This window comes from Oncorhynchus kisutch, unplaced genomic scaffold (genome assembly GCF_002021735.2).
Source record: "Oncorhynchus kisutch isolate 150728-3 unplaced genomic scaffold, Okis_V2 Okis03b-Okis08b_hom, whole genome shotgun sequence".
Classification (NCBI taxonomy): Eukaryota; Metazoa; Chordata; class Actinopteri; order Salmoniformes; family Salmonidae; genus Oncorhynchus; species Oncorhynchus kisutch.
The window spans coordinates 1,854,643-1,879,800 of record NW_022261980.1 but is presented as its reverse complement, the minus strand read 5'-3'; the positions used below and the strand labels follow the sequence as shown (position 1 = coordinate 1,879,800).

At 41.7% G+C, this 25,158-nt stretch overlaps 1 protein-coding gene across 4 annotated transcripts in view; it reads right to left on the bottom strand.

The window, feature by feature from the left end:
• Positions 1-24,286, bottom strand: part of crtc3 (CREB regulated transcription coactivator 3) — a 76,500-nt gene extending 52,214 nt beyond the window's left edge. For 2 of the 4 annotated variants that reach the window (XM_031812958.1, XM_031812961.1), the window contains exons 1-3: positions 23,024-24,285; positions 9,845-9,955; positions 4,468-4,599 (exon numbers count right to left, since the gene is read on the bottom strand). In XM_031812958.1, the coding sequence (XP_031668818.1) occupies positions 4,468-4,599; positions 9,845-9,955; positions 23,024-23,155 (375 nt within the window). In that variant the 5' untranslated portion in view covers positions 23,156-24,285. Of the gene's footprint in view, positions 1-4,467; positions 4,600-9,844; positions 9,956-23,023 lie in introns of all 4 variants that reach the window. The other 2 variants (XM_031812960.1, XM_031812959.1) reach the window with 2 other exon arrangements.
• Between the last annotated feature and the right edge of the window lie 872 nt (positions 24,287-25,158).

The following is a 25,158-nucleotide window of genomic DNA, read 5'->3' as shown; positions in this document are numbered from 1 at the left end:
GTCGTGTGGTCAGGTGCCACAAAGGGAGGCTTGGGAAAATTACAATTGTCTCAAAACAGGGCAGCACGGCTGGTCCTTAGATATACACGGGGAGCTGAAGTTAATGATATGCATGTCAATCTCTTATGGCTCAGAGTGGAGGAGAGACTGACTTCATCACTACTTGTTTTTGTAAGAAGTGTTGACATGCTGAATGCACGGAGTTGTCTGTTTAAACTACTAGCACACAGCTCGGACACCCATGCAGACATACCCCACAAGACATACCACCAGAGGTCTCTTCACAGTCACCAAGTCAAGAACAGACTATGGGAGGCGCACAGTACTACATAGAGCCATGACTACATGGAACTCTATTCCACATCAGGTAACGGATGCAAGCAGTAGAATCAGATTTTTAAAAAGCAAAAATACACCTTATGAAATAGCAGGGACAGTGAAGACACACATACAGGCACATTGAAATAACTTATTATACATATTGTATTGTAAATATGTAGTGGTATAATAATGTTATATGATATACTGTTTTATCTTGTGTAATGTAAGTGCCTTAATGTGTTTGGACCCCAGGAAGAGTAGCTGCTACCTTGGCAGCAGCTAATGGGGATCCCTAATAAATACAAATACTGGAGCGGAGGGAATGTGCACGCTTTTATTTTAAGAGTGTGTTGTGTTGCGCGCGCCTCACTCTGAATAACTTAACAACACTCTTTACTACAGGCTAACCTGGAGTTGTCCAGATGAAATATCCTTCAAAACCAAAACGACTTCCCCTCTCTCTCTCTACTGCAACATGGCGAGATCACACACGTGCACACAGAGTGACACGCTTTCACAGAGTGACACACTCCCCCTTTCTCTCTCGCCTTCAAACACACTCTTCCCCCCTCTCACACACTCCCGTCTGTCTCCAAGACAACTTCCCAGAACTTGATCTGCTAGCAACAGTAACTACTACATTCTCAGTCCAGTTCTCAGCCATTCTTTTAATTCTCCAGTTATGTAACTTGGACAAGCCTCCAAGGCAAGAACATCTGCATAACAACTTGATTCACAGAAAGGAACTTAAAAAAATGAGAAAATATTAGGAGTAGTTGCAGAGTTACGATTGGGGGAGTAAGCTGATCCTAGATCTGTGCCTGCTGGTCATTGCGGCCAGTCCACTTTAAGGGTCATACAGGGAGATGGTCACAGTGTAGCATTGCAACTAGCCAGTAGGTGTGCACGTCACAGTGTAGCATTGCAACTAGCCAGTAGGTGTGCACGTCACAGTGTAGCATTGCAACTAGCCAGTAGGTGTGCACGTCACAGTGTAGCATTGCAACTAGCCAGTAGGTGTGCACGTCACAGTGTAGCATTGCAACTAGCCAGTAGGTGTGCACGTCACAGTGTAGCATTGCAACTAGCCAGTAGGTGTGCACGTCACAGTGTAGCATTGCAACTAGCCAGTAGGTGTGCACGTCACAGTGTAGCATTGCAACTAGCCAGTAGGTGTGCACGTCACAGTGTAGCATTGCAACTAGCCAGTAGGTGTGCACGTCACAGTGTAGCATTGCAACTAGCCAGTAGGTGTGCACGTCACAGTGTAGCATTGCAACTAGCCAGTAGGTGTGTACGTCACAGTGTAGCATTGCAACTAGCCAGTAGGTGTGTACGTCACAGTGTAGCATTGCAACTAGCCAGTAGGTGTGTACGTCACAGTGTAGCATTGCAACTAGCCAGTAGGTGTGTACGTCACAGTGTAGCATTGCAACTAGCCAGTAGGTGTGTACGTCACAGTGTAGCATTACAACTAGCCAGTATGTATGTCACAGTGTAGCATTACAACTAGCCAGTAGGTGTGTATGTCACAGCATAGCATTACAACTAGCCAGTAGGTGTGTGTCACAGTGTAGCATTACAATTAGCCAGTATGTATGTCACAGTGTAGCATTACAACTAGCCAGTATGTATGTCACAGTGTAGCATTACAGCTAGCAAGTATGCATGTCACAGTGTAGCATTACAACTAGCCAGTATGTATGTCACAGTGTAGCATTACAACTAGCCAGTATGTATGTCAGTGTCACTAGTGCTTACATAACACTGCAGCCTCAGACACTCTCCGCTCTCTTTTACACACTCACTGCGTGTCTCACTCACACCATCCCACATTCTCTGATACAGGCACAAGCACTAAATGCATGTAAACACTAACTCTCCCTTACTCAAAGACCTAAAATGTGCTTTTTGGTCCACCAGCCACTGCAGATAAAAATCTACCATCCACTCATATTTTTTTTTTTTTCAAAAATTACATGAACACCAAAAAACTGATGAGCATGTTTTGTAATGTTTCTAAAACAATAAAATGTAAGAAGTAGTATTGTTCAATTTTTCATTTTTGATGACCCAAGTCTTTAATGAAAATATCACAGATGAGAGAAAACATTTCACCTGCCCCTTTAGGGCGGGTGGTTACCGTGGTAATGTGATGAGTGTCATGTTTTGTGCCTGTGAGATTGAATGCGACTAGTATCAGTGTTGCTTCTCTTCCCTAGCAGTTGAAACTCAACATAGCTTGTGAACAGATAAATGTAAATAGCCAAGAAACAAGGACAAAGTTTCACTTCAGTAGACTACTGCAGCAATTATTCTGCTATAAATGTGATAATACTTGACTATTTTTATTCACAAATACAAGTGAAATGCTCACACTGTGGATTTTCACATCCTCCCTGACTGTATAGTTTTTATTTTGGTGATTGTTAGTTCTCAAAGATGATCTTATTAAAAAAAGATGTGGCTCCATTATCTTTTCTACATACTTCATATACTCAGTTTATTAGGTACACCACCCAGTTCTCAAAAATGGATCGTTCTAACAGACATTGAGTCACGTGGCAGACAGGCATCGAGGCATTCAGTTACTGTTCGATTGAACGTTAGAATGGGCAAAACAACTTTGAGCATGGTATGATCGTTGGTGCCAGACTTGCCGGATCCAGTACCTCAGAAACGGCTGCCCTACTGAGCTTTTCACGCACGACGGTGTCTTGGGTTTATCGAGAATAAAAAAAAAATATATATATATATATATATATATATATATATAAATAAATCAGCAGACGTCCTGTGGCCGAAAAACAGCTCGTTGATGAGAGGTCGAAGGAGAATGGCAAGAATCGTGCAAGCTAACAGGCAGGCCACAAAGAGCCAAATAACCACGCAGTACAACAGTGGAGTGCAGAACTTGTTGATGGGCTATTGCAGCAGATGACCACACAGGGTTCCGTTCCTACCAGCTAAAAACAAGAAGAAGCGGCTCCAGTGGGCACGCAATCACCACTGGCCAATTGAGGAGTGGAAAAACATTGCCTGGAACATGACAGCGAGTTCAGTTTACTAGAGTGGCTTGCACAATCCCCAGATGGAACGGGCTGTTTGCAGCATAAATGTACCGCCGTTCAATCTGCAGCAACTGTGTGATGCCATCGCGTCAGCATGGACCAACATCCCTGTGGAATGTTTCCAACACCTTGTAGAATGTCCCGATGAATTCATGCTGTCTGGAGGCAAAGAGGGGTCCGACAGAGCACTAGATGGGTGTACCTAATAAATTGGTCAGTAAGTGTGTCGCTTATTTTTACTCTGAAAACATTACCATTCAGAAAATAAATGACTATTATTTATCAGTGGCGGCAGTGATTTAGCAGAAGTTGCTCGCCCCTGCTAAATTAATATAGGGGAATCACAACAGTAACACAGGCACACTCTCCCACCAATGTCCATGTCCATTAAGCCGAACTGTCAGTGACTAGTACAATGTATTACATGTCATGTTTTTATAATGACTAACTGAGCCTTGGGCTTCAACAACACTCTGCCCACACTAGCAAAGGTCAGTGAGCACACACAAATTCACACCACACACAAACCTGCCAAAAGGACTCACAGCAAACACCAACAGTGCAACCATCTTGCTAGCTGCTACAATATTTTACATTGTATTTGATTCCTTGTAAAAGAGACCTTGGTCTCAATGGTGACTCCCTGTTAAAACAAAGAAAATAAATGCAATCAACAATTCCATAGATATGCATTTTAAGAGCACATCACATGCTGGGTAAGCTACACTGTAGTCCAATGGCACAACAAGTGTCGTGCAGCCCTCTGCATAGGCTACAACATGAACCTCTATGCTGAAATTCAGACGTAATGGATTGATTGACAGTTTGACAAATTATAGCATTTATTAGTTGTAAACCGTTGTCATCAGCTTTATCAACATGCTTGTGAGAATTCTGACAGTTAAGAAGCAAAACACATTTCTGAGGGCCCCAGATGTTGTACGGGTACTAAGTGTGGTAATAGTTGCTACAGGTAAGTTGACTACGTACTACTGGTACTAGTTTCTATATGCACGAGTTACTACCAAATACTACTGGTAACTGGTTCCTACTGGTACTACTTGTGGAAGGATATCTGCCGTCCGTGCTTGTCGATGGGCCGGCGGTGAGGCAAGTTTATGCGTTGGTTGCGGTCCCGGTGCACCCTCTCTACCAGGCCATGGTGACGTGTCCCCCTGACACTGTCCAAGGCCCCTGGGAAGCCACCCTGAGGAAGAGGGAGATGTTAAAATGAGAGAGAAAGAGACACACACACGAACAAAATACCTGGTCTCCTGCCACAACCTGAGGGACAGTCCGTAAGCATAAAATGCTTCCATGCCATTACTATTCCATTATTAGAAATCATGTTACAACTAGTACCAGCATTACTTTTGTTATACTCATTGTGGCTCTTAATATTATTAGAACTATTAAAATGTAATACTATATAGAGAGATCGAGAGATAGAGATAGATATATAGATATATATATATACAGAGAGAGAGAGAGAGAGAGAGAGAGAGAGAGAGAGAAGAGAAAGAATAGAGAGAGAGAAAGAATAGAGAGAGAGAAAGAAGAGAGAGAGAAAGAATAGAGAGAGAGAGGCTGGGGCAGAAAGAGAGAGAGACAGGCTGGGGCAGTTCGAGAGAGAGAGAGACAGGCTGGGGCAGAAAGAGAGAGAGAGAGACATGCTGGGGCAGAAAGAGAGCGAGGCAGAGACAGGCTGGGGCAGAAAGAGAGAGGCAGAGACAGGCTGGGGCAGAGAGAGAGAGAGGCAAAGAGACAGGCTGGGGCAGAGAGAGAGAGAGGCAAAGACAGGCTGGGGCAGAGAGAGAGGCAAAGAGACAGGCTGGGGCAGAAAGAGAGAGACAGGCTGGGGCAAAAAGAGAGAGAGACAGGCTGGGGCAAAAAGAGAGAGAGACAGGCTGGGGCAAAAGAGAGAGAGACAGGCTGGGGCAAAAAGAGAGAGAGACAGGCTGGGGCAAAAAGAGAGAGAGACAGGCTGGGGCAAAAAGAGAGAGAGACAGGCTGGGGCAAAAAGAGAGAGAGACAGGCTGGGGCAAAAAGAGAGAGAGACAGGCTGGGGCAAAAAGAGAGAGAGACAGGCTGGGGCAAAAAGAGAGAGAGACAGGCTGGGGCAAAAAGAGAGAGAGACAGGCTGGGGTCTACAGTGTTTAGGTACTACACAACTAACAACCTACTTTACTCCATGATTTCAGACAGATATCAAACCCTAACCAAAATGAAAACACTACAGTTACAATGAACGAGCACTAACAAATGATTAGGATCAAGTGCAGCCAGGTCCATTAAACCTGTACTAGCATCTCTAAGGAGTAAAGAGTCATGTTCTTCTACTGTGATCGAGTCTGGTTTCTAGGTCTGCGTCCCAAATGACACCCTATTCCCTTTATTGTGCACTACTTCTGACCAGGGCCCATAGGGATCTGGTCTAAAATAGTGCACTATAAAAAGAGAATAGGGTACCATTTGGAATGCACACCTAGACCCCTAATCCCACCCCTCAAAAGAGCCATTCTTCAACACAACAAGGGCACTTTTACCTGGAGCTACTGTATTGTAGCATACACATCTAGGCTAACGTTAGCGCTCTATCCTCTGAGGACAAACCGATTCAGGCAAGCCCACGTGGGCAGCTACAGCGCTATCACATTCACCCACTGTGTGTTTCTTCTGAATGAGACAGACCGAAGCCAGAACACAGATCTTAGTACTTTGTTGTTGCTTGTCTGGGTAGGATAACATCTGAATTATTTAGTTAAGAGTCCTCAAGAGAGGCTTGCTGTTTTGAATTTCTGAGAGTATAGTGCTATACTGTGCAGAGCGTCGTGTGTGTGTGGGACCATCTAGGGCGTCATTGAGGTCTGGATTTGTTGAGAGGGACATTGTCTCTGTTAGGCAGTGATTACAAGGAGAGTCTCCGTTTCCAGAAACTGTCACACATGCTGTAGTTTTTACAATAAATGTGCATCAAACAGTGGTTTTTACAGTAAGTGTACCAAACATACTGTAGTTTTTACTATAAGTGTGTGTTGCTGGGCAAGGGGACACAGTTTGGTTGATCTCTTTGCCAAAACCATGCAAAAGCGTGAGTAGGACTACTCTTCAAAATACATACTCATACCAATCTGGTGGCCCTTCTTGGTTGAATGTCTAGTTGGTGCATATAAATGTATTGGCCATATAAGTAATGACCAAACACGTCAAATGGAGGCCTAGGTTTAGCAGATAGACTTCCAGTCATTGCGCTATGGGTAACACTAGTTAACATTAGCTCGCAAAACTACCAACCAACTTCCTTCATTCTGGACACAGAAACATAAAAATGGTATCCACGAGTTCATCTGACTCTGGGGAAGTAGATAAGGGGCCTCATTGCCAAAATCCAGAAGTTTCCCTTTAAGTCTACAGTAATATTGTTTAAAAAAAAAAATGTCATTACCTAGCCATTTTATCTGCTACAGCAAGGGACCATGCTCTGTCAGCTTGAAGTCCATACCAAGCAGTGAAAACTTCAGTTGTTTCTATGCATCTATACTACTGCCATCATAGTAGCACTGTAATCCTGGCAGCTGTGAGAGTTACAGTTATGGTGTTATAGTTGGACTTGGTTGCATTCGGGAGGGTGCAACGCACTGAAACAGCTAGAAAAGTCAAGTCCAACATGGACATTAGACCTTACTGTACCGGACAGGAAAGCAGTTCTATCCAAATGTTCCATAACACTGCTGTACCCTACTACTTAGTCTAGCTTGGCAGACTTGTACAATATTGACATTTAAATTACTGACGGGTCATGGTACCCTGTGCCTGAGTTTGGCGGAGGGTGTAACACAGCCAACTAGTCCACATGTTATCCCCACACCAGAGACCGGAGTTCACTTCCTGGTCCCTCATCACTGGCCTACACATAATGTCAAAGGTACCCATTGGTAGATGGGTACAAATAAAGCAGATATTGAATATCCCTTTGAGCATGGAGAAGATAATAATGCATCCCATAACATTTTTACATGGAAATAGCTGTTCTATCACTCAAGTAGCAGCCAATGTTAGGCCTACATTGAAAAAAAACATGCAGGGCTTGACATTAACCTGTTTATCCAGGAGGTGACTGACAATGTTGTTGTGTTTGATGGAAGAAACCACTTTACAAAATAAAATACATTATTATTCCCATAGCATTACAACAGAGAATCAGACAAATGATGCTACCATCTGCCTACTTAGCTTATTCAAGCCTGTCTCAAAATACAACACTGCCCCTTTAAGACAAAAATAAGCTCTTTACCTCCTCGCTTTTCAAAGACGTCTTCCCTCCCCTATTCCTGATTCCAAATTATCTGTACTAGAGGTCGACCGATTATGATTTTTCAACGGCGATACCGATTATTGGAGGACCAAAAAGGCAGATACCGATTAATCGGCCTTTTTTTTTTTTTTTATGTATTTGTAATAATGACAATTACAACAATACTGAATGAACACTTATTTGAACTTAATATAATACATCAATAAAATCAATTTAGCCTCAAGTAAATAATGAAACATGTTCAATTTGGTTTAAATAATGCAAAAACAAAGTGTTGGAGAAGAAAGTAAAAGTGCAATATGTGCTATGTAAAAAAGCTAACGTTTCAGTTCCTTGCGCAGAACATGAGAACATATGAAAGCTGGTGGTTCCTTTTAAACATGAGTCTTCAATATTCCCAGGTAAGAAGTTTTAGGTTGTAGTTATTATAGGACTATTTCCTTCTATACCATTTGTATTTCATTTGGCTATTGGATATTCTTATAGGCACTTTAGTATTGCCAGTGTAACAGTATAGCTTCCGTCCCTCTAGTTAGCCATTTCACTTCGGTTACACCAGCCTCATCTCGGGAGTTGATAGGCTTGCTTGACGCACAACGAAGCGCAATGCTTGACGCACAACGAAGAGCTGCTGGCAAAACGCACGAAGGTGCTGTTTGAATGAATGTTTACACGCCTGCTTCTGCCTACCACCGCTCAGTCAGATACTTAGATACTTGTATGCTCAGTCAGATTATATGCAACGCAGGACAGGCTAGATAATATCTAGTAACATCAACCATGTGTAGTTAACAAGTGATTATGATTGATTGTTTATTGTAAGATAAGTTTAATGCTAGCTAGCAACTTACCTTGGCTTACTGCATTCGCGTAACAGGCAGTCTCCTTGTGGAGTGCAACGAGAGAGAGGCAGGTCGTTATTGTGTTTTTAGACATTGGACTAGTTAACTGTAAGGTTGCAAGATCGAATCCCCCGAGATGACAAGGTGAAAATCTGTCGTTCTGACCCTGAACAATGCGGTTAACCCACGGTTCCTAGGCCGTCATTGAAAATAAGAATGTGTTCTTAACCGACTTGCCTAGTTAAATAAAAAGGTATATATATATATATATATATATTTTTTTTTTTTTTGTTGTTTTTTTTTGTTTAAAAAGGCAAATCGGCGCCCAAAAATACAGATTTCCAATTGTTATGAAAACTTGAAATCGGCCCTAATTAAATCGGCCATTCCGATTAATCGGTCAACCTCTAATCTGTACCTGGCATAATAACTCACTAACTAGCAAAGGATATGAACTAAAAGTGCACACGTGGCTACATGCAGCGCTCACTTTGATCTCAACACAATAGCATCTACTCATGACCACAGCTGTAAACAGAGTCCAGTTCAAAGTAAATGGCACAGATCCATATACGGCAATGGCCTATTTGCATATAGACCTACTGCAGCGCTGTTTGGTTATGGGCGGAGTCCTGTGTAATACAATCCTACTCGGATGCGTTCTGCCGACAACAAAATATTTTGCATTATTTGTTTAGTTTCGGTATGTTGCATTGAAAGTGGCTAATATTGCCTTGATACAAGCACAATTGCCAGAGTAAAGGGAATGGTTGATAGTGTTAACTAATGGGGAAATCTCTAGAAAGTTGAATGTAGTTCAATCCTCGTGCTTCTCTCCGTGGGCTGATATTTCTTCTGCGCAGCAGTACTGGGGAGCTGCGATGAAGTCTTGGGGGTACTGCGTGCCCGCACGCAACTTAGAGGGAACAATGGTTATGGGAATACTTGTAATCAGGACAATGATCAACAACCAATTTGACAGAGCTTGAAGACGTTGGGGCTAATATTGTACAATCCAGGAGTGCAAAGCTCTTAGAGATTTACCCAGAAAGACTCACAGCTGTTATCACCACAAAAGGTGCTTCTACAAAGTACTGAATCAAGGGTGTGAATACTTATGGAAATGAGATATTTCTGAATTTATTTTCAATACATTTGCAGAAATGTCTAAAAACATGTTTTCAATTTGTCATTACGGGGCATTTTGTGTAGATGAATGAGAATAAAACAATATATTTAATCAATTTTGAATTCAGGCTGTAACATCAACATGTGGAATAAGTCAAGGGGTTCACCTGGAAGTCGGCGCTAGCGTTGCCGATCTGGTTGACGTTGGGCAGGGAGCCTCCATAGTACTGGGCCCTGGTCTGGGTCTGACGTAGCTGTTGGATCTTCTGGAACTGCACCTGTTGGTCAACAACAGAACGGCAGTCAGTAACCAAGGAGCCACAGGGGGAGGAGGAGCAGGATTTATTAGAGGGATGTCCAATAGCGGTCCTGCAAAAGAAAGTCTCGTCCTGACACGTTCAATCTTTTCTCAACCAGTTGAAATCAGCATAATATTTATGGATCTATACAAAGAAATACAGAAACAGGTCAAACGACATGCAGCTAGTTTGCGGTCCTACCAGCTTCAGTTTGAAGTAATTGCGTTAGCTGTGTAGTTGGCTAGCTCCTATGAACAGTGCCCTGACAAGAAAGCACATTTTCTATGAAGGGCAAAAATCACACATCATTAGCTCATTGTTATGGATGTATCCAAAACATCTTAAACAAATGCAATTGCAGCTACTTTGCTGTTATTCTAGCTGCACTGTTTGAGCTGACTGTGTTAGCCGTAGTTTGCTAGCTAGCAAAGGATAAGAGCGTTGCCAGCCAGGACGGCAACGGAACATTAACAACGAACGTATGTGTCGCGTCTCTGGCAACCAAAGCGATAGTCAACGGCCAGCCCGCTTGACTAGCAACCATAGATGTGTCAGAACTACGCCTATATTTTCTTTGAGGGATGAAAGTAGCCTATTTTCAACATTTAATGGTAACCCGTTGAAGAAAGGCTACTGTACGCTCGAGGTTGTGCGAAACAACTTTTTTTACTCTGCTCCGCCCTGTACCTATGACCACAGCACAGCCGCGCTAAAAAAACAGTTGTTTAGCATGCCCTCCGCTTTATTTTGCTCCAGCCCAGCATCAACTCCTCTCATACTCCTGCCTACATGACTAAGATTGGCCAATGGTCACCCCTGGGCAAATATGTACAAGACAGCAAGAGTGACAGAAAGTTGTACATCAGAGAAATAAGACAATGGAAGTTGTGTTGCTGGTTTAGTTTATTGGTTCAAATCAAACATTGCCTTCAATGTTGGCTGTATGGTTCATATACATGATATACTATCAATTTCTTATTTAATGAAATTACAGAAATCCTTAGGTTTTAGACAAACAATACTTAGGTTACGCTTTTGCTCATGGGTGTGGGGAAGTGTCATTTCTGTCCAATGACGTAGTCTAGGATCTGGAGAATACATCTGTTCATTAAAGGGAACCACCAGAAGCAAATGTTTTGTAACCTATCCATTCACCAATTCATAGAAATTAATCTGGTATAGCAGCCCGTCTCCACACCGGGCCCCTTATCCATAGTGTCTCAGAGTAGGAGAGCTGATAATGAATAACAGTAGGGTATATGGACAGATCCTAGAGCAGCGCACTTACTCTGAGACACTTTGTGGATACAGACCCTGTGCTCCTCCAACACAGGACCAACTCAGGGACCACACAGAGCATGGTTTGTTCGGCTAAGGTAAACAGTTCCAATTATCAATTCTGATCAGGAAAAGGCAAATCCGTGGGGCATTTCTTCCTCACACTAACCAAAGGACAAAATTTGAATCTCAAAGACTGACCTCATTTGATGCAATCAATGGGTTTACACAGAAGAGGAACTCTCAGAGAAGAGAGGACAGTAAAATAGTTGACAAGGAGCTAAGCTAGGTTTAATTTAACACTATACAGCCTCAGGGACATTCAGGAGACCTTTAGCTCTTGTTGTGATTAAATGTCATTCAAATTGAACACGTGGCTCGAGCTCCAGGGAAAGCTGTTCTCTCTCGGTGTGTCTGACAAGCCGGCAACATCTTGCTTGCAGGTGTAAGATGAGCCAATGTCTGTCTACAAAGTAAGAGAGAAGACCACTGATGTTGGACTAAGGCTGAGCGATATGGCTAAAAATCAGATGGACACCAGTCTCAACGTCAACAGTGAAGAGGCAACTCCGGGATGCTGTCCTTCTAGGCAGAGTTGCAAAGAAAAAGCCATACCTCAGACGGGCCAATAAAAATAAAATTTTAACATGGGCAAAAGACCACAGACTGGACAGAGGAACTCTGCCTAGAAGGCCAGCATCCGGGAGTCACCTCTTCACTGTTGACATTGAGACTGGTGTTGAGGGTGCTGTTTAAATGAAGCTGCCAGTTGAGGACTTGTGAGGTGTCTGTTTCTCAAACTAGACACTAATGTACTTGTCCTCTTTCTCAGTTGGACACCGGGGCCTCCCACTCTTTCTATTCTGGTTAGTGCCAGTTTGCGCTGTTCTGTGAAGGGAGTAGTACACAGTGTTGTCCGAGATCTTCAGTTTCTTGGCAATTTCTGGCTTCTTTAAATCAGAACAGTTTTCAGCTGTTCTACCATAATTGCAAAAGGGTTTTCTAATGATCAATTAGCCTTTTAAAATGATCAACTTGGATTAACTAACACAACGTGCCATTGGAACACAGGAGTGATGGTTGCTGACAATGGGCCTCTGTCCGCCTACGTAGATATTCCATTTTTAAAAATCTGCAGTTTCCAGCTACAATTTCCAACATTAAGTCTACACTGTATTTCTGATCAATTTGATGTTATTTTAAATGGATAAAAAGTGCTTTTCTTTCAAAAACAAGGATATTTCTAAGTGACCCCACATTTTTGAACAGTTGTGTGTATACAGTCGTGGCCAAAAGTTTTGAGAATGACAAATATTAAATTTCCAAAGTTTGCTGGTTCAGTGTCTTTAGACATTTTTGTCAGATGTTACTATGGAATACTAAGGTATAATTACAAGCATTTCATAAGTGTCAAAGCCTTTTATTGACAATTACATGAAGTTGATGCAAAGAGTCAATATTTGCAGTGTTGACCCTTCTTTTTCAAGACCTCTGCAATCCGCCCTGGCATGCTGTCAATTAACTTCTGGGCCACATCCTGACTGATGGCAGCCCATTCTTCCATAATCAATGCTTGGAGTTTGTCAGAATTTGTGGGTTTTTGGTTGTCCTCCCACCTCGAGGCTTGACCACAAGTTTTCAATAGGATTAAGGTCTGGGGAGTTTCCTGGCCATGGACCCAAAATATCAATCTTTTGTTCCCCGAGCCACTTAGTTATCACTTTTGCCTTATGGCAATGTGCTCCATCATGCTGGAAAAGGCATTGTTCGTCACCAAACTGTTCCTGGATGGTTGGGAGAAGTTCCTCTCGGAGGATGTGTTTGTACCATTCTTTATTCATGGCTGTGTTCTGAGGCAAAATTGTGAGTGAGCCCACTCCCTTGGCTGAGAAGCAACGCCACTTATGAATGGTCTCAGGATGCTTTACTGTTGGCATGACACAGGACTGATGGTAGCGCTCTCCTTGTCTTCTCCGAACAAGCTTTTTTCCGGATGCCACAAACAATCGGAAAGGGGATTCATCAGAGAAAATGACATTACCCCAGTCCTCAGCAGTCCAATCCCCGAACCTTTTGCAGGATATCAGTCTGTCCCTGATGTTTTTCCCTGGAGAGAAGTGGCTTCTTTGCTGCCGTTCTTGACACCAGGCCTTCCTCCAAAAGTCTTCGCCTCACTGTGCGTGCAGATGCACTCACACCTGCCTGCTGCCATTCAAGCTCTGTACTGGTGGTGCCCCGATCCCGCAGCTGAATCAACTTTAGGAGACGGTCCTGGCGCTTGCTGGACTTTCTTGGGCGCCCTGAAGCCTTCTTCACAACAATTGAACCGCTCTCCTTGTAGTTCTTGATGATCCGATAAATGGTTGATTTAGGTGCAACTTACCGGCAGCAATATCCTTGCCTATAAAGCCCTTTTTGTGCAAAGCAATGGTGACGGCACGTGTTTCCTTGCAGGTAACCATCGTTGACAGAGGAAGAGCAATGATTCCAAGCACCACCCTCCTTTTGAAGCTTCCAGTCTGTTATTCGAACTCAATCAGCATGACAGAGTGATCTCCAGCCTTGTCCTTGTCAACACTCACACTTGTGTTAACGAGAGAATCACTGAAATTATGTCCTTTTGTGGCAGGGCTGACATGCAGTGGAAATGTTTTTGGGGGGATTCAGTTCATTTGCATGGCAAAGAGGGACTTTGCAATTAATTGCAATTTATCTGATCACTCTTCATAACATTCTGGAGTATATGTAAATTGCCATCATACAAACTGACGCAGCAGACTTTAATATTTTGTCATTCTCAAAACTTTTGCCCACAACTGTACACACAGAGAGATTTTAACTTTCTCTAAATAAAGCCTTGTTCCACAATTTAAAGGTCAAAACACCCCATTTCAAACAGTCAGGAATAATCTAATGAATTCACGGCTTGTAAAATTATACCTTGGCTAAAAATATGACTTCCACAACCATAAAGACCCAATTTCATCAAAAGTTCCACCTGCATTTTTTTTGCAATAATCATTGATCTGGCTTTCAAGTCTATGAAAATGCAATGTTGTTAGACATTTTACCAGAATATGCACATTTCAGCAATAGTGCCCAACTTCTTGTAGCAGTCATAAAATATTAACACAGGTCTCAAACAATCACGTGCTAATGAGTAGCCACCTAAACTTTATATTTCAAGTCTAGCCAACTTGGGTGTATTTGCTTGCTAACATGGTATAACAGTTGAACTGTTATGAATACACCCTCCTGTCCATCTCCACCTGTTTGAAGAACTCTGTTCACTTTGTTTAGATATTGAAATCAAGTGGCCTACCGGGATAAGATGCTTATTACTAAGAATCAGAAGGAGTTGCCAATTTCTTATATAAATCTGTATTTGTATACTCACTGCACATTTATAAAAACACAGACCAGACAGCTAGCACATAAGTCTGTTGCTAAAATGCTGCTAGTGGTATTACATTCAACCAAATCATGTTTATTGGGACTCTCATTTTAGTAGGGTCTGCTCTATTCTACATTTTGGGAGTTGAGACATAAAAAGGGTATCGTGAGAACATTTTTCATTAATTGTACGAAGTTTAATCGTTTCGGTGTTCATTTGACCGATTCTGTAGGACCAAACCTCAAATGCAAAAAGAGAGTTTAAACTGCTTGTTGTGAGTGAGGAAGAAGTGTTCTTTAGTCTTGAGTGGCAGGGGGAGGGTCTTGGTGTCTGTGTAGAAGTGGGAATTTCCCCTTAATGCATAGCAATCTCATTGCCAAAACCATATCTGTTTTCCCCAGCTTCCCAGATAGGTAGCCTACCTAACATGGTCATAGCCTAACTTGGCATAGACCACACCTTAATATAAAAAATTACCTATCATAAGATTGTCCCACCAAAGACAAAATGCAGGACTATTTTAAATACTCCCAGCCAATCGGGTAAAACAGTGCTTAACAAATGGGGTTCCGGAGGACGGGATAATGCAACAAGACAACCCAAAAATACATCCATCATAAACAGAACACACATTCCAGCGCCTCAGAGTATCCAATAATACTATTCATAAAGATGGCACAGAGGGACAAAATGTCAAAGACCTTGCGGTGACATTATTCCCACGGGTTAAGAGAGGAAATCCAGGCGATTTCCACAACAACCCATACGAGGGCCTTAGTGACAAACTGCAGATGAACAACATAGGAGAAGCCGAAAGCATCTGCAGACCACGAAGCACCGGTGTAGACATTTTTCACAGAGCAGGAAGACACTTTGCTAGTTTACTTTCCTAAAGAGAGTGTGCAACAACAACTTTATAAAGACACATGAACACTTTGCTTTCAGTAGAAACAGAAACATCTGTATAAGCCTACATGTAGGCTACCCTATGCATTTATCCACATTAGCTGGCAAACTCCTTGACCATTCAGTGAAATAGCCTAGGTCTACTATGCACAGTGGTGGGAAAGCAGTTTACCCTCCGGTGAAAACAGACTAGTGAGGTGCAAGATTTTAATAAATAAAAATAAAATACAAATCGCTAGTTTACATACTGGGATATTATTTGACAATATCGCAACATGATTTTTGCACTAGTTGGCTGTACCTGCACCAAAAACATTTTTCCCTCATAGCATGTTCTCCATATTTTAACAAAAAGGGAGCCAATGTGTTTTAAGCACTTAATTCCATGAATGATCAAAACGTATTTTCTCATGGGTCTCTCGTCCCTCTGCATGAGCAATATGTTTGGAACATCAAATTGCAATAAAGTTACACTATCAATTTTCAATTGTTTTGGCTCTGTACTCTAGTACTTTGGATTTGAAATGATAAAATGACAAGAGGTTAAAGTGCAGACTCATCTTTAATTTGAGGGTATTTTCACCATATCGGGTGAATCATTTAGAAAATTACAGCACTTTTTGTACACAGCATTTAACACCATAGTACCCTCCAAACTAGTCATTAAGCTCGAGACCCTGGGTCTCAACCCCGCCCTGTGCAACTGGGTCCTGTACTTCCTGATGGTATCACCAGGTGGTGAGGGTAGGTAACAACATCTCCACCCCGCTGATCCTCAACACTGGGTCCCCACAAGGGTGCGTTCTCAGCCATCTCCTGTACTCCCTGTTCACTCAACTGCGTGGCCATGAACGCCTCCAACTCAATCATCAAGTTTGCAGACGACACTACAGTGGTAGGCTTGATTACCAACAACGACGAGACGGCCTACAAGGAGGAGGTGAGGGCCCTCGGAGTGTGGTGTCAGGAAAATAACCTCACACTCAACGTCAACAAAACTAAGGAGATGATTGTGGACTTCAGGAAACAGCAGAGGGAGCAGCCCCCATCCACATCGACGGGACAGTAGTGGAGAAGGTGGAAAGTTAAGTTCCTGGGCGTACACATCACGGACAAACTGAAATGGTCCACCCACACAGACCGCGTGGTGAAGGCGGCGCAGCAGCGCCTCTTCAACCTCGAGGCTGAAGAAATTTGGCTTGTCACCAAAAACAAACTTTTACAGATGCACAATCAAGAGCATCCTGTCGGGCTGTATCACCACCTGGTACGGCAACTGCTCCACCCATAACCGTAAGGCTCTCCAGAGGGTAGTGAGGTCTGCACAACGCATCACCAGAGGCAAACTACCTACCCTCCAGGACACCTACACCACCCGATGTCACAGGAAGGCCAAAAATATCATCAAGGACAACAACCACCCAAGCCACTGCCTGTTCACCCCGCTACCATCCAGAAGGCGAGGTCAGTAGAGGTGGACCGAGAGACTAAAAAACAGCTCTCTCAAGGCCATCAGACTGTTAAACAGCCATCACTAACATGGAGTGGCTGCTGCCAACATACTGACTCAACTCTAGCCACTTTAATAATGGAAAAATTGATGTAATCAATTTATCACTAGCCACTTAATATAATGCTTACATACCCTACATTACTCATCTCATATGTATCTACTGTACTCTATACCATCTACTGCATCTTGCCATCTTGATGTAATTAAATGTATCGCTAGCCACTTTAAACAATGCCACTCTATATAATGTTTTCATACCCTACATTACTCATCTCATATGTATCTACTGTACTCTATACCATCTTCTGCATCTGCCTATGCTGTTCTGGCAAGTGTCCCAGTCACAATACTTTGAGCTCACTGTATAGAATTGTAATTCATATCGGCACCAACATTTCACGACAATATTGTATTGTGAGAGGTCCCTGGCAATTCCCAGCCCTAAAACAGACCCAAACAGAGAGCCACTCGAGCACTTTCAACTCTGTAGTGGCCTGTTGTGAATGTTGAAACAGTGAGTTTTAATTAGATGTTTTCTGGCAGCGTCTCATGGACTCTGACAAAAAAATACAGTTTTATATCTTTATGTTTGAAGCCTGAAATGTGGCAAAAGGTCGCAAAGTTCAAGGGGGCCGAATACTTTCGCAAGGCACTGTATATACACACACACAGACACACACACACACACATACCATACATATATATATCTTGAAGAATATATGCTTCATGAGCGGAGTTCAACTGTCGTACCCAATCAGAACCCAAAATATAAGCTTGTTTTAATCCTGTGTTTGGGACAGTTTTAGGTTGTTGCTTTGTCACTATCAATGAGCATTTCTCCTTTGCCAAGGTTATCCATCCACCTGTTAATTTCTCTACCATAAGTCACCTCCTCCAACGTTGTTTTAGAGAATTTGGTAGTACGTTCAACTGGACTCAACTGCAGACCATGTGTAACCACGCCAGCTCAGGACCTCCACATTCAGCTTCTTCCCCTGTGGGATCCTCTGAGACCAACCACCCTCACAGCTGATGAAACAGGAGTATTTCCTGTCTGTAATAAAGCCCTTTTTTGTAGGGAAAAACAAATTACTATTGGCTGGGCCTGGCTCCCAAGTGGCTGGGCCTATGACCTCCCAGGCCCACCCATGGCTGCGCCCCTGCTCAGTCATGTGAAATCCATAGATTAGGGGCTAATTCATTTATTTCAATTGACTGATTTCCTTACATGAACTGTAACTAAGTAAAATTGTTGTTGCGTTTATATTTTTGTATATACAGCACATTCGGAAAGTATTCAGACCACTTCACTTTTCCACATTGTTATGTTAAATCCATTGTATAATAAAGGATGGAATTCAAAATCAATCTACACACAATAGCCCATAATGAAGTTAACAGTTTAGACATTCTTGCAAATGTATTAAAACACTGAAATACCTTACCTAAGTATTCAAACCATTTGCTATGAGACTCAAAATTGAGCTCAGGTGCTTCCTGTTTCCATTGATCATCCTTGCGATGTTTCTACAACTTGGAGTCCACCTGTTCTAAATTCAATTGATTGAACATGGCTTGGAAAGGCACAGACCTGCCTATATACGGTCCCACAGTTGACAGTGCATGTCAGAGTAAAAACCAAGCCATGAGGTCGAAGGAATTGTCCGTAGAGCTCAGAGAACGGATTGTGTTGAGGCACAGATCTGGGGAAGGTTACCAAAAACTTTCTGCAGTATTGAAGGTCCCCAAGAACACAGTGGCCTCCATCATTCTTAAATGGAAGAAGTCTGTAACCACCACCACTCTTCCTAGAGCTGAGCAATCAGGAGAGAAGGGCCTTGATTGGGGAGGTGACCAAGAGCCTTATGGTTGCTCTGGAGTTCCTCTTTGGAGATGGGAGAACCTTCCAGAAGGACAACCATTTCTGCAGCACTCCACCAATCAGGCCTTTATGGTAGAGTGGCCAGATAGAAGCCCCTCAATAAAAAGGCACAAGATAAAAACGCCAAGCGGGCTTTCCTAAAAGGTAACCAAAGGATTCTCATACCATGAGAAACAAGATTTTCTGGTCTGATGAAACCAAGATCAGATGTTATGCTTGGCATTCAGGTAGAGGAAGCCTGGCACCATCCCTACAGTGAAGCATGGTGGTAGCATCATCATGCTGTGGGGGAAGTTTTTCAGCGGCAGGGACTGGGAGAAAAGTACAGAAAGATCCTTGATGTCCTGAGCGTTCTGGAGCAGATTATCCGACTGGGGCTAAGGTTCACCTTCCAACAAGACAACACAGGAGTGGCTTCAGGAAAAGTCTCAATGTCCTTGAGTGGCCCAGCAAGAGCACCGACTTCAACCCAATCAAACATCTCTGGAGAGACCTGAAAATAGCTGTGCTGCGATGCTCCCCTTCCAACCTGACAGAGCTTGAGAGGATCTGCAGAAAAGAACAGGAGAAACTCACAAAATACAGGTCTGCCAAGCTTGTAGCGTTATCCCAAGAAGACTGTTGAAGCACCTTTTGGCAGCATTTACAAAGTACTGAGTAAAGGGTCTGAATACTTATGTAAATGTCATATTTTTTTATAAACTAGCAACATTTTTTCTTTGTCGTCAGGGTATTGTGTGTAGATCACATCAATCGCAATATTGACATGTGCAATATCCACATCACAAGAGACTTATATCGCATGCAGACTTATATCGCATATTCTGAAACACCTCAGCCACTTGTAACATTTGCTATAGTTTACTCCATTTTTTTTCTCCTCTTGCAGCTGCATCCCACACCAAGTGCCTCCCATTTGTCATAAAAACCAGTAGATGGTGATAGGAATAAGTGGATGACGTCAGCGCTATGGAAACTCCCGACGGCGCATTAAGCTGGAAGTATTTGAAGTGCCTTAATTCTTAATGACACAACAAAAAAATATTAAGTGAAAGTGGCTGTAACTAGCAAAGGATTATGGTCGATGTAGTCATTTGGCTGATTAATTAAAGCCGATTTCAAGTTTGCATAACAATTGGTAATCTGCATTTTTTTTTTATGCCGATTATGGCCGATTACATTGCATTCCATGAGGAAACTGAGTGGTAGGCTGACCACCTGTTACACGCGTGCAGCAAGGAGCCAAGGTATGTTGCTAGCTAGCATTAAATGTATCTCATAAAAAAACAATCAATCTTCACATAATCACTAGTTAACCTAGTAATATCATCAACCATATGTAGTTATCTAGCTTGTCCTGCATTGCATATAAACAATTCGGTACCTGTTAATTTATCATCGAATCACAGCCTACTTCGCCAAACAGGGGATGATTTAACAAAAGCACATTCACGAATAAAGCACAATCGTTGCACGAATGTACCTAACCATAAACATCAATGCCTTTCTTAAAATCAATACACAAAAGTATATATATTTTTTTTTATCCTGCATGGTTTAGTTAAAAGAAATTCATGCAGGCAAGATTAACTAGGGAAATTGTGTCACTTCTCTTGCATTCGTTGCACGCAGAGTCAGGGTATATGCTACAGTTGGGCTGACTGGCTTGTTGCGAACTCATTTTCCAGAATTATGACATAACATTGAAGTTTGTGCAATGAAACAGCATATATTTAGACTTAGGGTTGCCACCCGTACAATAAAATATGGAACAGTTCTGTATTTCACCGAAAGAATAAATGTTTTGATTTCGAAATTGGGTGTCTTGGTTTGACCATATTAATGACCAAAGGCTCATATTTCTGTGTTTATTATATTAGAATTAAGTCTATGATTCGATATTTGATAGAGCAGTCTGACTCGTAAGCATTCATTCAAACTTTACTGTGTTTGTGTTTGCACTTTTACCTTCTCCAACACTGTGTTTTTGCATTATTTAAACCAAATTGAGCATGTTCCATTATTTATTTGAGACTAAATAGATTTTATTTATGTATTATATTAAGTTAAAATAAGTGTTCGTTGTTCATTCAGTATTGTTGTAATTGTCATTATTACAAATAAATAAAATTGTATAAGTGTGTAAAATATTTTAAGAAAATCTGCTTTTTTTGGTCCTCCAATAACTGGTATCGGCATTGACAAATCATAATCGGTCATCCTCTATTCTAAAACAAACAATTCTGCTTTCCACTCTGCTTCTTAATATAAGTAATTTTATTTCTAGGATTCCAAAAGTTATACCAAGAGTTATGACCTTTGTCAAACCACAATATTTGGTAAAGAACTACATAAAAAAAAATTTTTTATCGCTATTCGATTTCTCCCATATCGTGCAGCCCTAATACACATCATTAAAGTCTAAAATGGATGTAGGAACTGCAAGAAATGCTACCCTTGTAGATTCCATCTGTGTGGAGTTGTGAGAAGAATGACTGTAAGTCCCTAAGAGTGTCCCTACATAGAGGCTGTGGTGCTAGTTGTTTGGTATTAAAATAGTCTCAAGTAGTCGGCAACAAGAAAAACATGACATTGGATGCAAAGCTGGTACATTTCAAATTAATCAGACACACAAGAAGTTTCCTTCCCATCTAGCTGGATACACATGGTGAACTTGTTATGAGTAGATGAGGCGGGGCTGGTATGTCTACACATGGTTCCCAGCAAGCTTTGGCCATTCATTTTATTTTACACACACATTAAAACACAGTCTTGGGAAGTGCAATTAAAACCTCACAAATCACCCAGAAAAACAGTTACATTCCTCAACAAATAAGTCCCCAATACAAGGATGCCATTGTCATCTTTATATTCGACCTGCCAAAAACCAACGGTTGCAGGCTACCAACAATGAGCAAAACCAGGAATGAGTCACCCAACGCCCCCAATAACTCTGCCTTTTTACTCCATTAAGATACATGCAGGAGATAAAGCCCTCGAGGGCTCAATTGAAGATAAGAGAAGCATGACTTTGTGTATGTCCCACTGTAAAGCAATGTGAGAGTTGCTCGTTCACAATAGAGGGGATTGATTTGAGACCTTGATGCAGCCTAACACAGTAAACTGGTCTTGGGTGTTTTAGAATGCAATTGTCCACACAAATGTAAAGGACTGCCCAATTCAATGTTACCGTAGCTACATTAACATTAGTAGCTGTAAGTTGCTTTAGATAAGAGCGTCTGCTAAATGACTCAAATGAAAATTTTATAAAAAGTTAAATGGATGAGATCGGCACATAATTTGCAGTTTGGGTCCCATTCAGTGCAGAAAAGGCAGGCCCGAAGATCTCACTTCTTGAGTGTATATTCAAATGGATGATTACAGGGGAATGTAGTTAAGTCACAGTTTATTGTGCAGGCAAAATTAGAGGCGCCATTACAATTGCCATCTATACATCATATGACAACAACACATTGATGTTAATGATGACTCATAGAATAATATGCAGCAGCTGGCTGGTTATTAACCAATCATTTCATTCAAAAATAGGCTGATGAGTGCAAGAGTGGGTGGTGCAGAAAGCATGTTTACTGGTGATGTTTCTGTTCACATCACACACGGCAATGATCAATGCTGACCTATGTCTAAGTAGTGAGTGTGAACTGTCAGCCACTAATCACCCATCGATTGATAGCCTCCTGTTTCGGCTAAATATATTTCCAAACAACCCTGATGAATTTAACTTTTATTTAAGGATTATCCTTGTAAGTATTAAAAACCGTATTGTTAACTACAGTCATTGTAGTTATATAGTAAACAATAGCCATATGGTTATTTTTTTAAACAGCTAGCCTTATTTCGAAGTAACCTGCCTAACCATAACCTCAATGAATTGTGACACAAGTTTGACAGGTGCCCCGCTGCTTGACAGCAGAGAGCATTCACACCCTGCTGGCTTGCCTGTCCAACTTCCTTGATCAAACTAAACATGGCATTCCTATCTAGCTTGAGACCACTCATGCACAAATAAATCACACTTAATAATTCGATATTTATAGACAGGGATCTGCTTACCCTTGAGACAGTGAGATCTGTCATAAGCTGATCGAAGGCCAGCGTCTCCTCTGCTTGTTTCTGGTTGTGCAGCGCTATCTTTTCGCTGAACTTCCTGGGGTTTGAGCCACCCGAGCCCGGGGATCCGGACATGGTGTGGGCCGCACAGTTTATAAATGTTACTTAAAAAATGTAAAGCGAGTGCTTGGGGCACAAATATAGAGAGTGTGGTTTTGATTGTCAGTCCACTTTTAGCGAATCCATCAGTGCTGCTTCAAATCGTCGCGTTGGCAAATTGTCGGTGCTAGCTAACGTTAGCTTGATAGCCACATAAGTTAACAATAGTGGACAGTTCAGCTGACAAGTGTTTGTAAACAAACAAATTCCAAAATATGTGTTTTCGGTGCCAGCAGGTAACGCTTACCGAAGTTGAGTTCTATACATCCCAACGTATTGTTAATGCATGGGAAAATATTTACATTTGTAAATAGTTAGCTAAACTAATAAGCCAACAACTTGTTTGAAACTCAATCAGTAGCTAGTTATGTTAACTAGCTAGCGTGAGAGAGTGCCAGTGCTAGCTAGCTACCTGTCACTTCCATTTTCTTCATTAACAATTTAGCTTAAAATAGTAACGTTATTTGAGGACGTATCCAGCAATGCATTGTCAATTGAGGCAACACGCGTAGCTAAATAACAAATAATAAGTACTTCAACCTCTTCAAAGCTATCAAAACTGTCATTTTATGCAGTGTATAAAAATGTTCGATAAAAATTACAGCTACGCAGCAAGCTCGTACAGTAGCTACCGCGTAACGCGACACGAACAGCAGAAGAGAAGCGCAACTTACGTTTGCTAAAGATTTGTAAACTAAAACAATATTTGCTAACGTTGCCCAAATATAGTTGTTAGCAATGTTTTCATTAGCGAATACTTTCCCTTGTGGAGAAGATTTCAAAATGTAATTTCAACAAGTGTCGGAAAGATCTTGCAGTAGCAGCGCGAGGGTTATCCAAATCAGCATGTAACATAATCCACTCTCTCGATCTCAAAAACATTGCTTTCGATTCTGGTCCTCTGATTAGGCAGGCAGGTCGACTGTAACAACTATTTTTACAGGCTATATTTAGTTAGCATGTAAACATTCAAATCCATGCGGTAAAGTCGAGCTTCTTCTCGTCTTGTCTCCTGTTGCATATCGCTCCATAGTTTTGTTGGTGAGATCCCTTTCCCACTGATCCTGCCATATAAAAATAAAAAAACTGCTTGAAACTGTAAAACAACCTTTACCGGTTATGTCCACAGGAGGGCAATGAAGAACTCTTAAAGGGGATGTGTACCTGGCCGCATTATCCAACTGAATATTGTAGCATAGAAACACTTCAACGGAATCATTTTCACTGCAGCCAATAACAAGTTTCCATCCAGTTTTTATGCGAGTTAAGTCATACAGTATAAATACAAAGTCAAGACAGCTGTGATAGAAACAGAGGTTTTGGTACAATTTTATAAAAGCCAACAGATAAATTGTTTGTTCGACATGGTGGGATCTTTTTGTTTCGATAAAATAAATTATGCAAGAAATGTCGGTCAAGCACCTTTATGCGCAAATATTGATATAATAACCATCATATTAAAGTAAACTTGGAGTCACATGATGATATGGTGTGTGGTCCTCCCACTACGACTCAGTAAACCGTGTAGTTGATTCGACTACAGATGAAATAAGTTATGAACTTCACAGCGTGGTGAAAGTGCACAATGATGGACTTGATGCTTCTTTCCACTAAATATCGAGGGTCTTATTCTGGAGACATGATGATCGATGCTTAACTGCCATTTGACAAATACAAATATTCTCGCTCTTATCCACAATCTTGTCATGTAGACTAGCCTACCCTCAATGTATCTGTGAGCTGTTGGCTTGAGCACATGTGCCAAGAGCACAGTTTTGTGACAAAACTATTGGTAGAGTTGAAAATGGACTGGAAACGCAATGAACTTGATTTTTATTCGGGACATGAAAACTTAATCGAAAAAGTACATTTTGTGTGCACTACGTCATCACACTGATTTTTATCCACAAGAAGTCAGATTTTCTTTATGCAGATTTTTAAATATTTGTATGAAAATCTGGCATCAATTGGATGGAAAC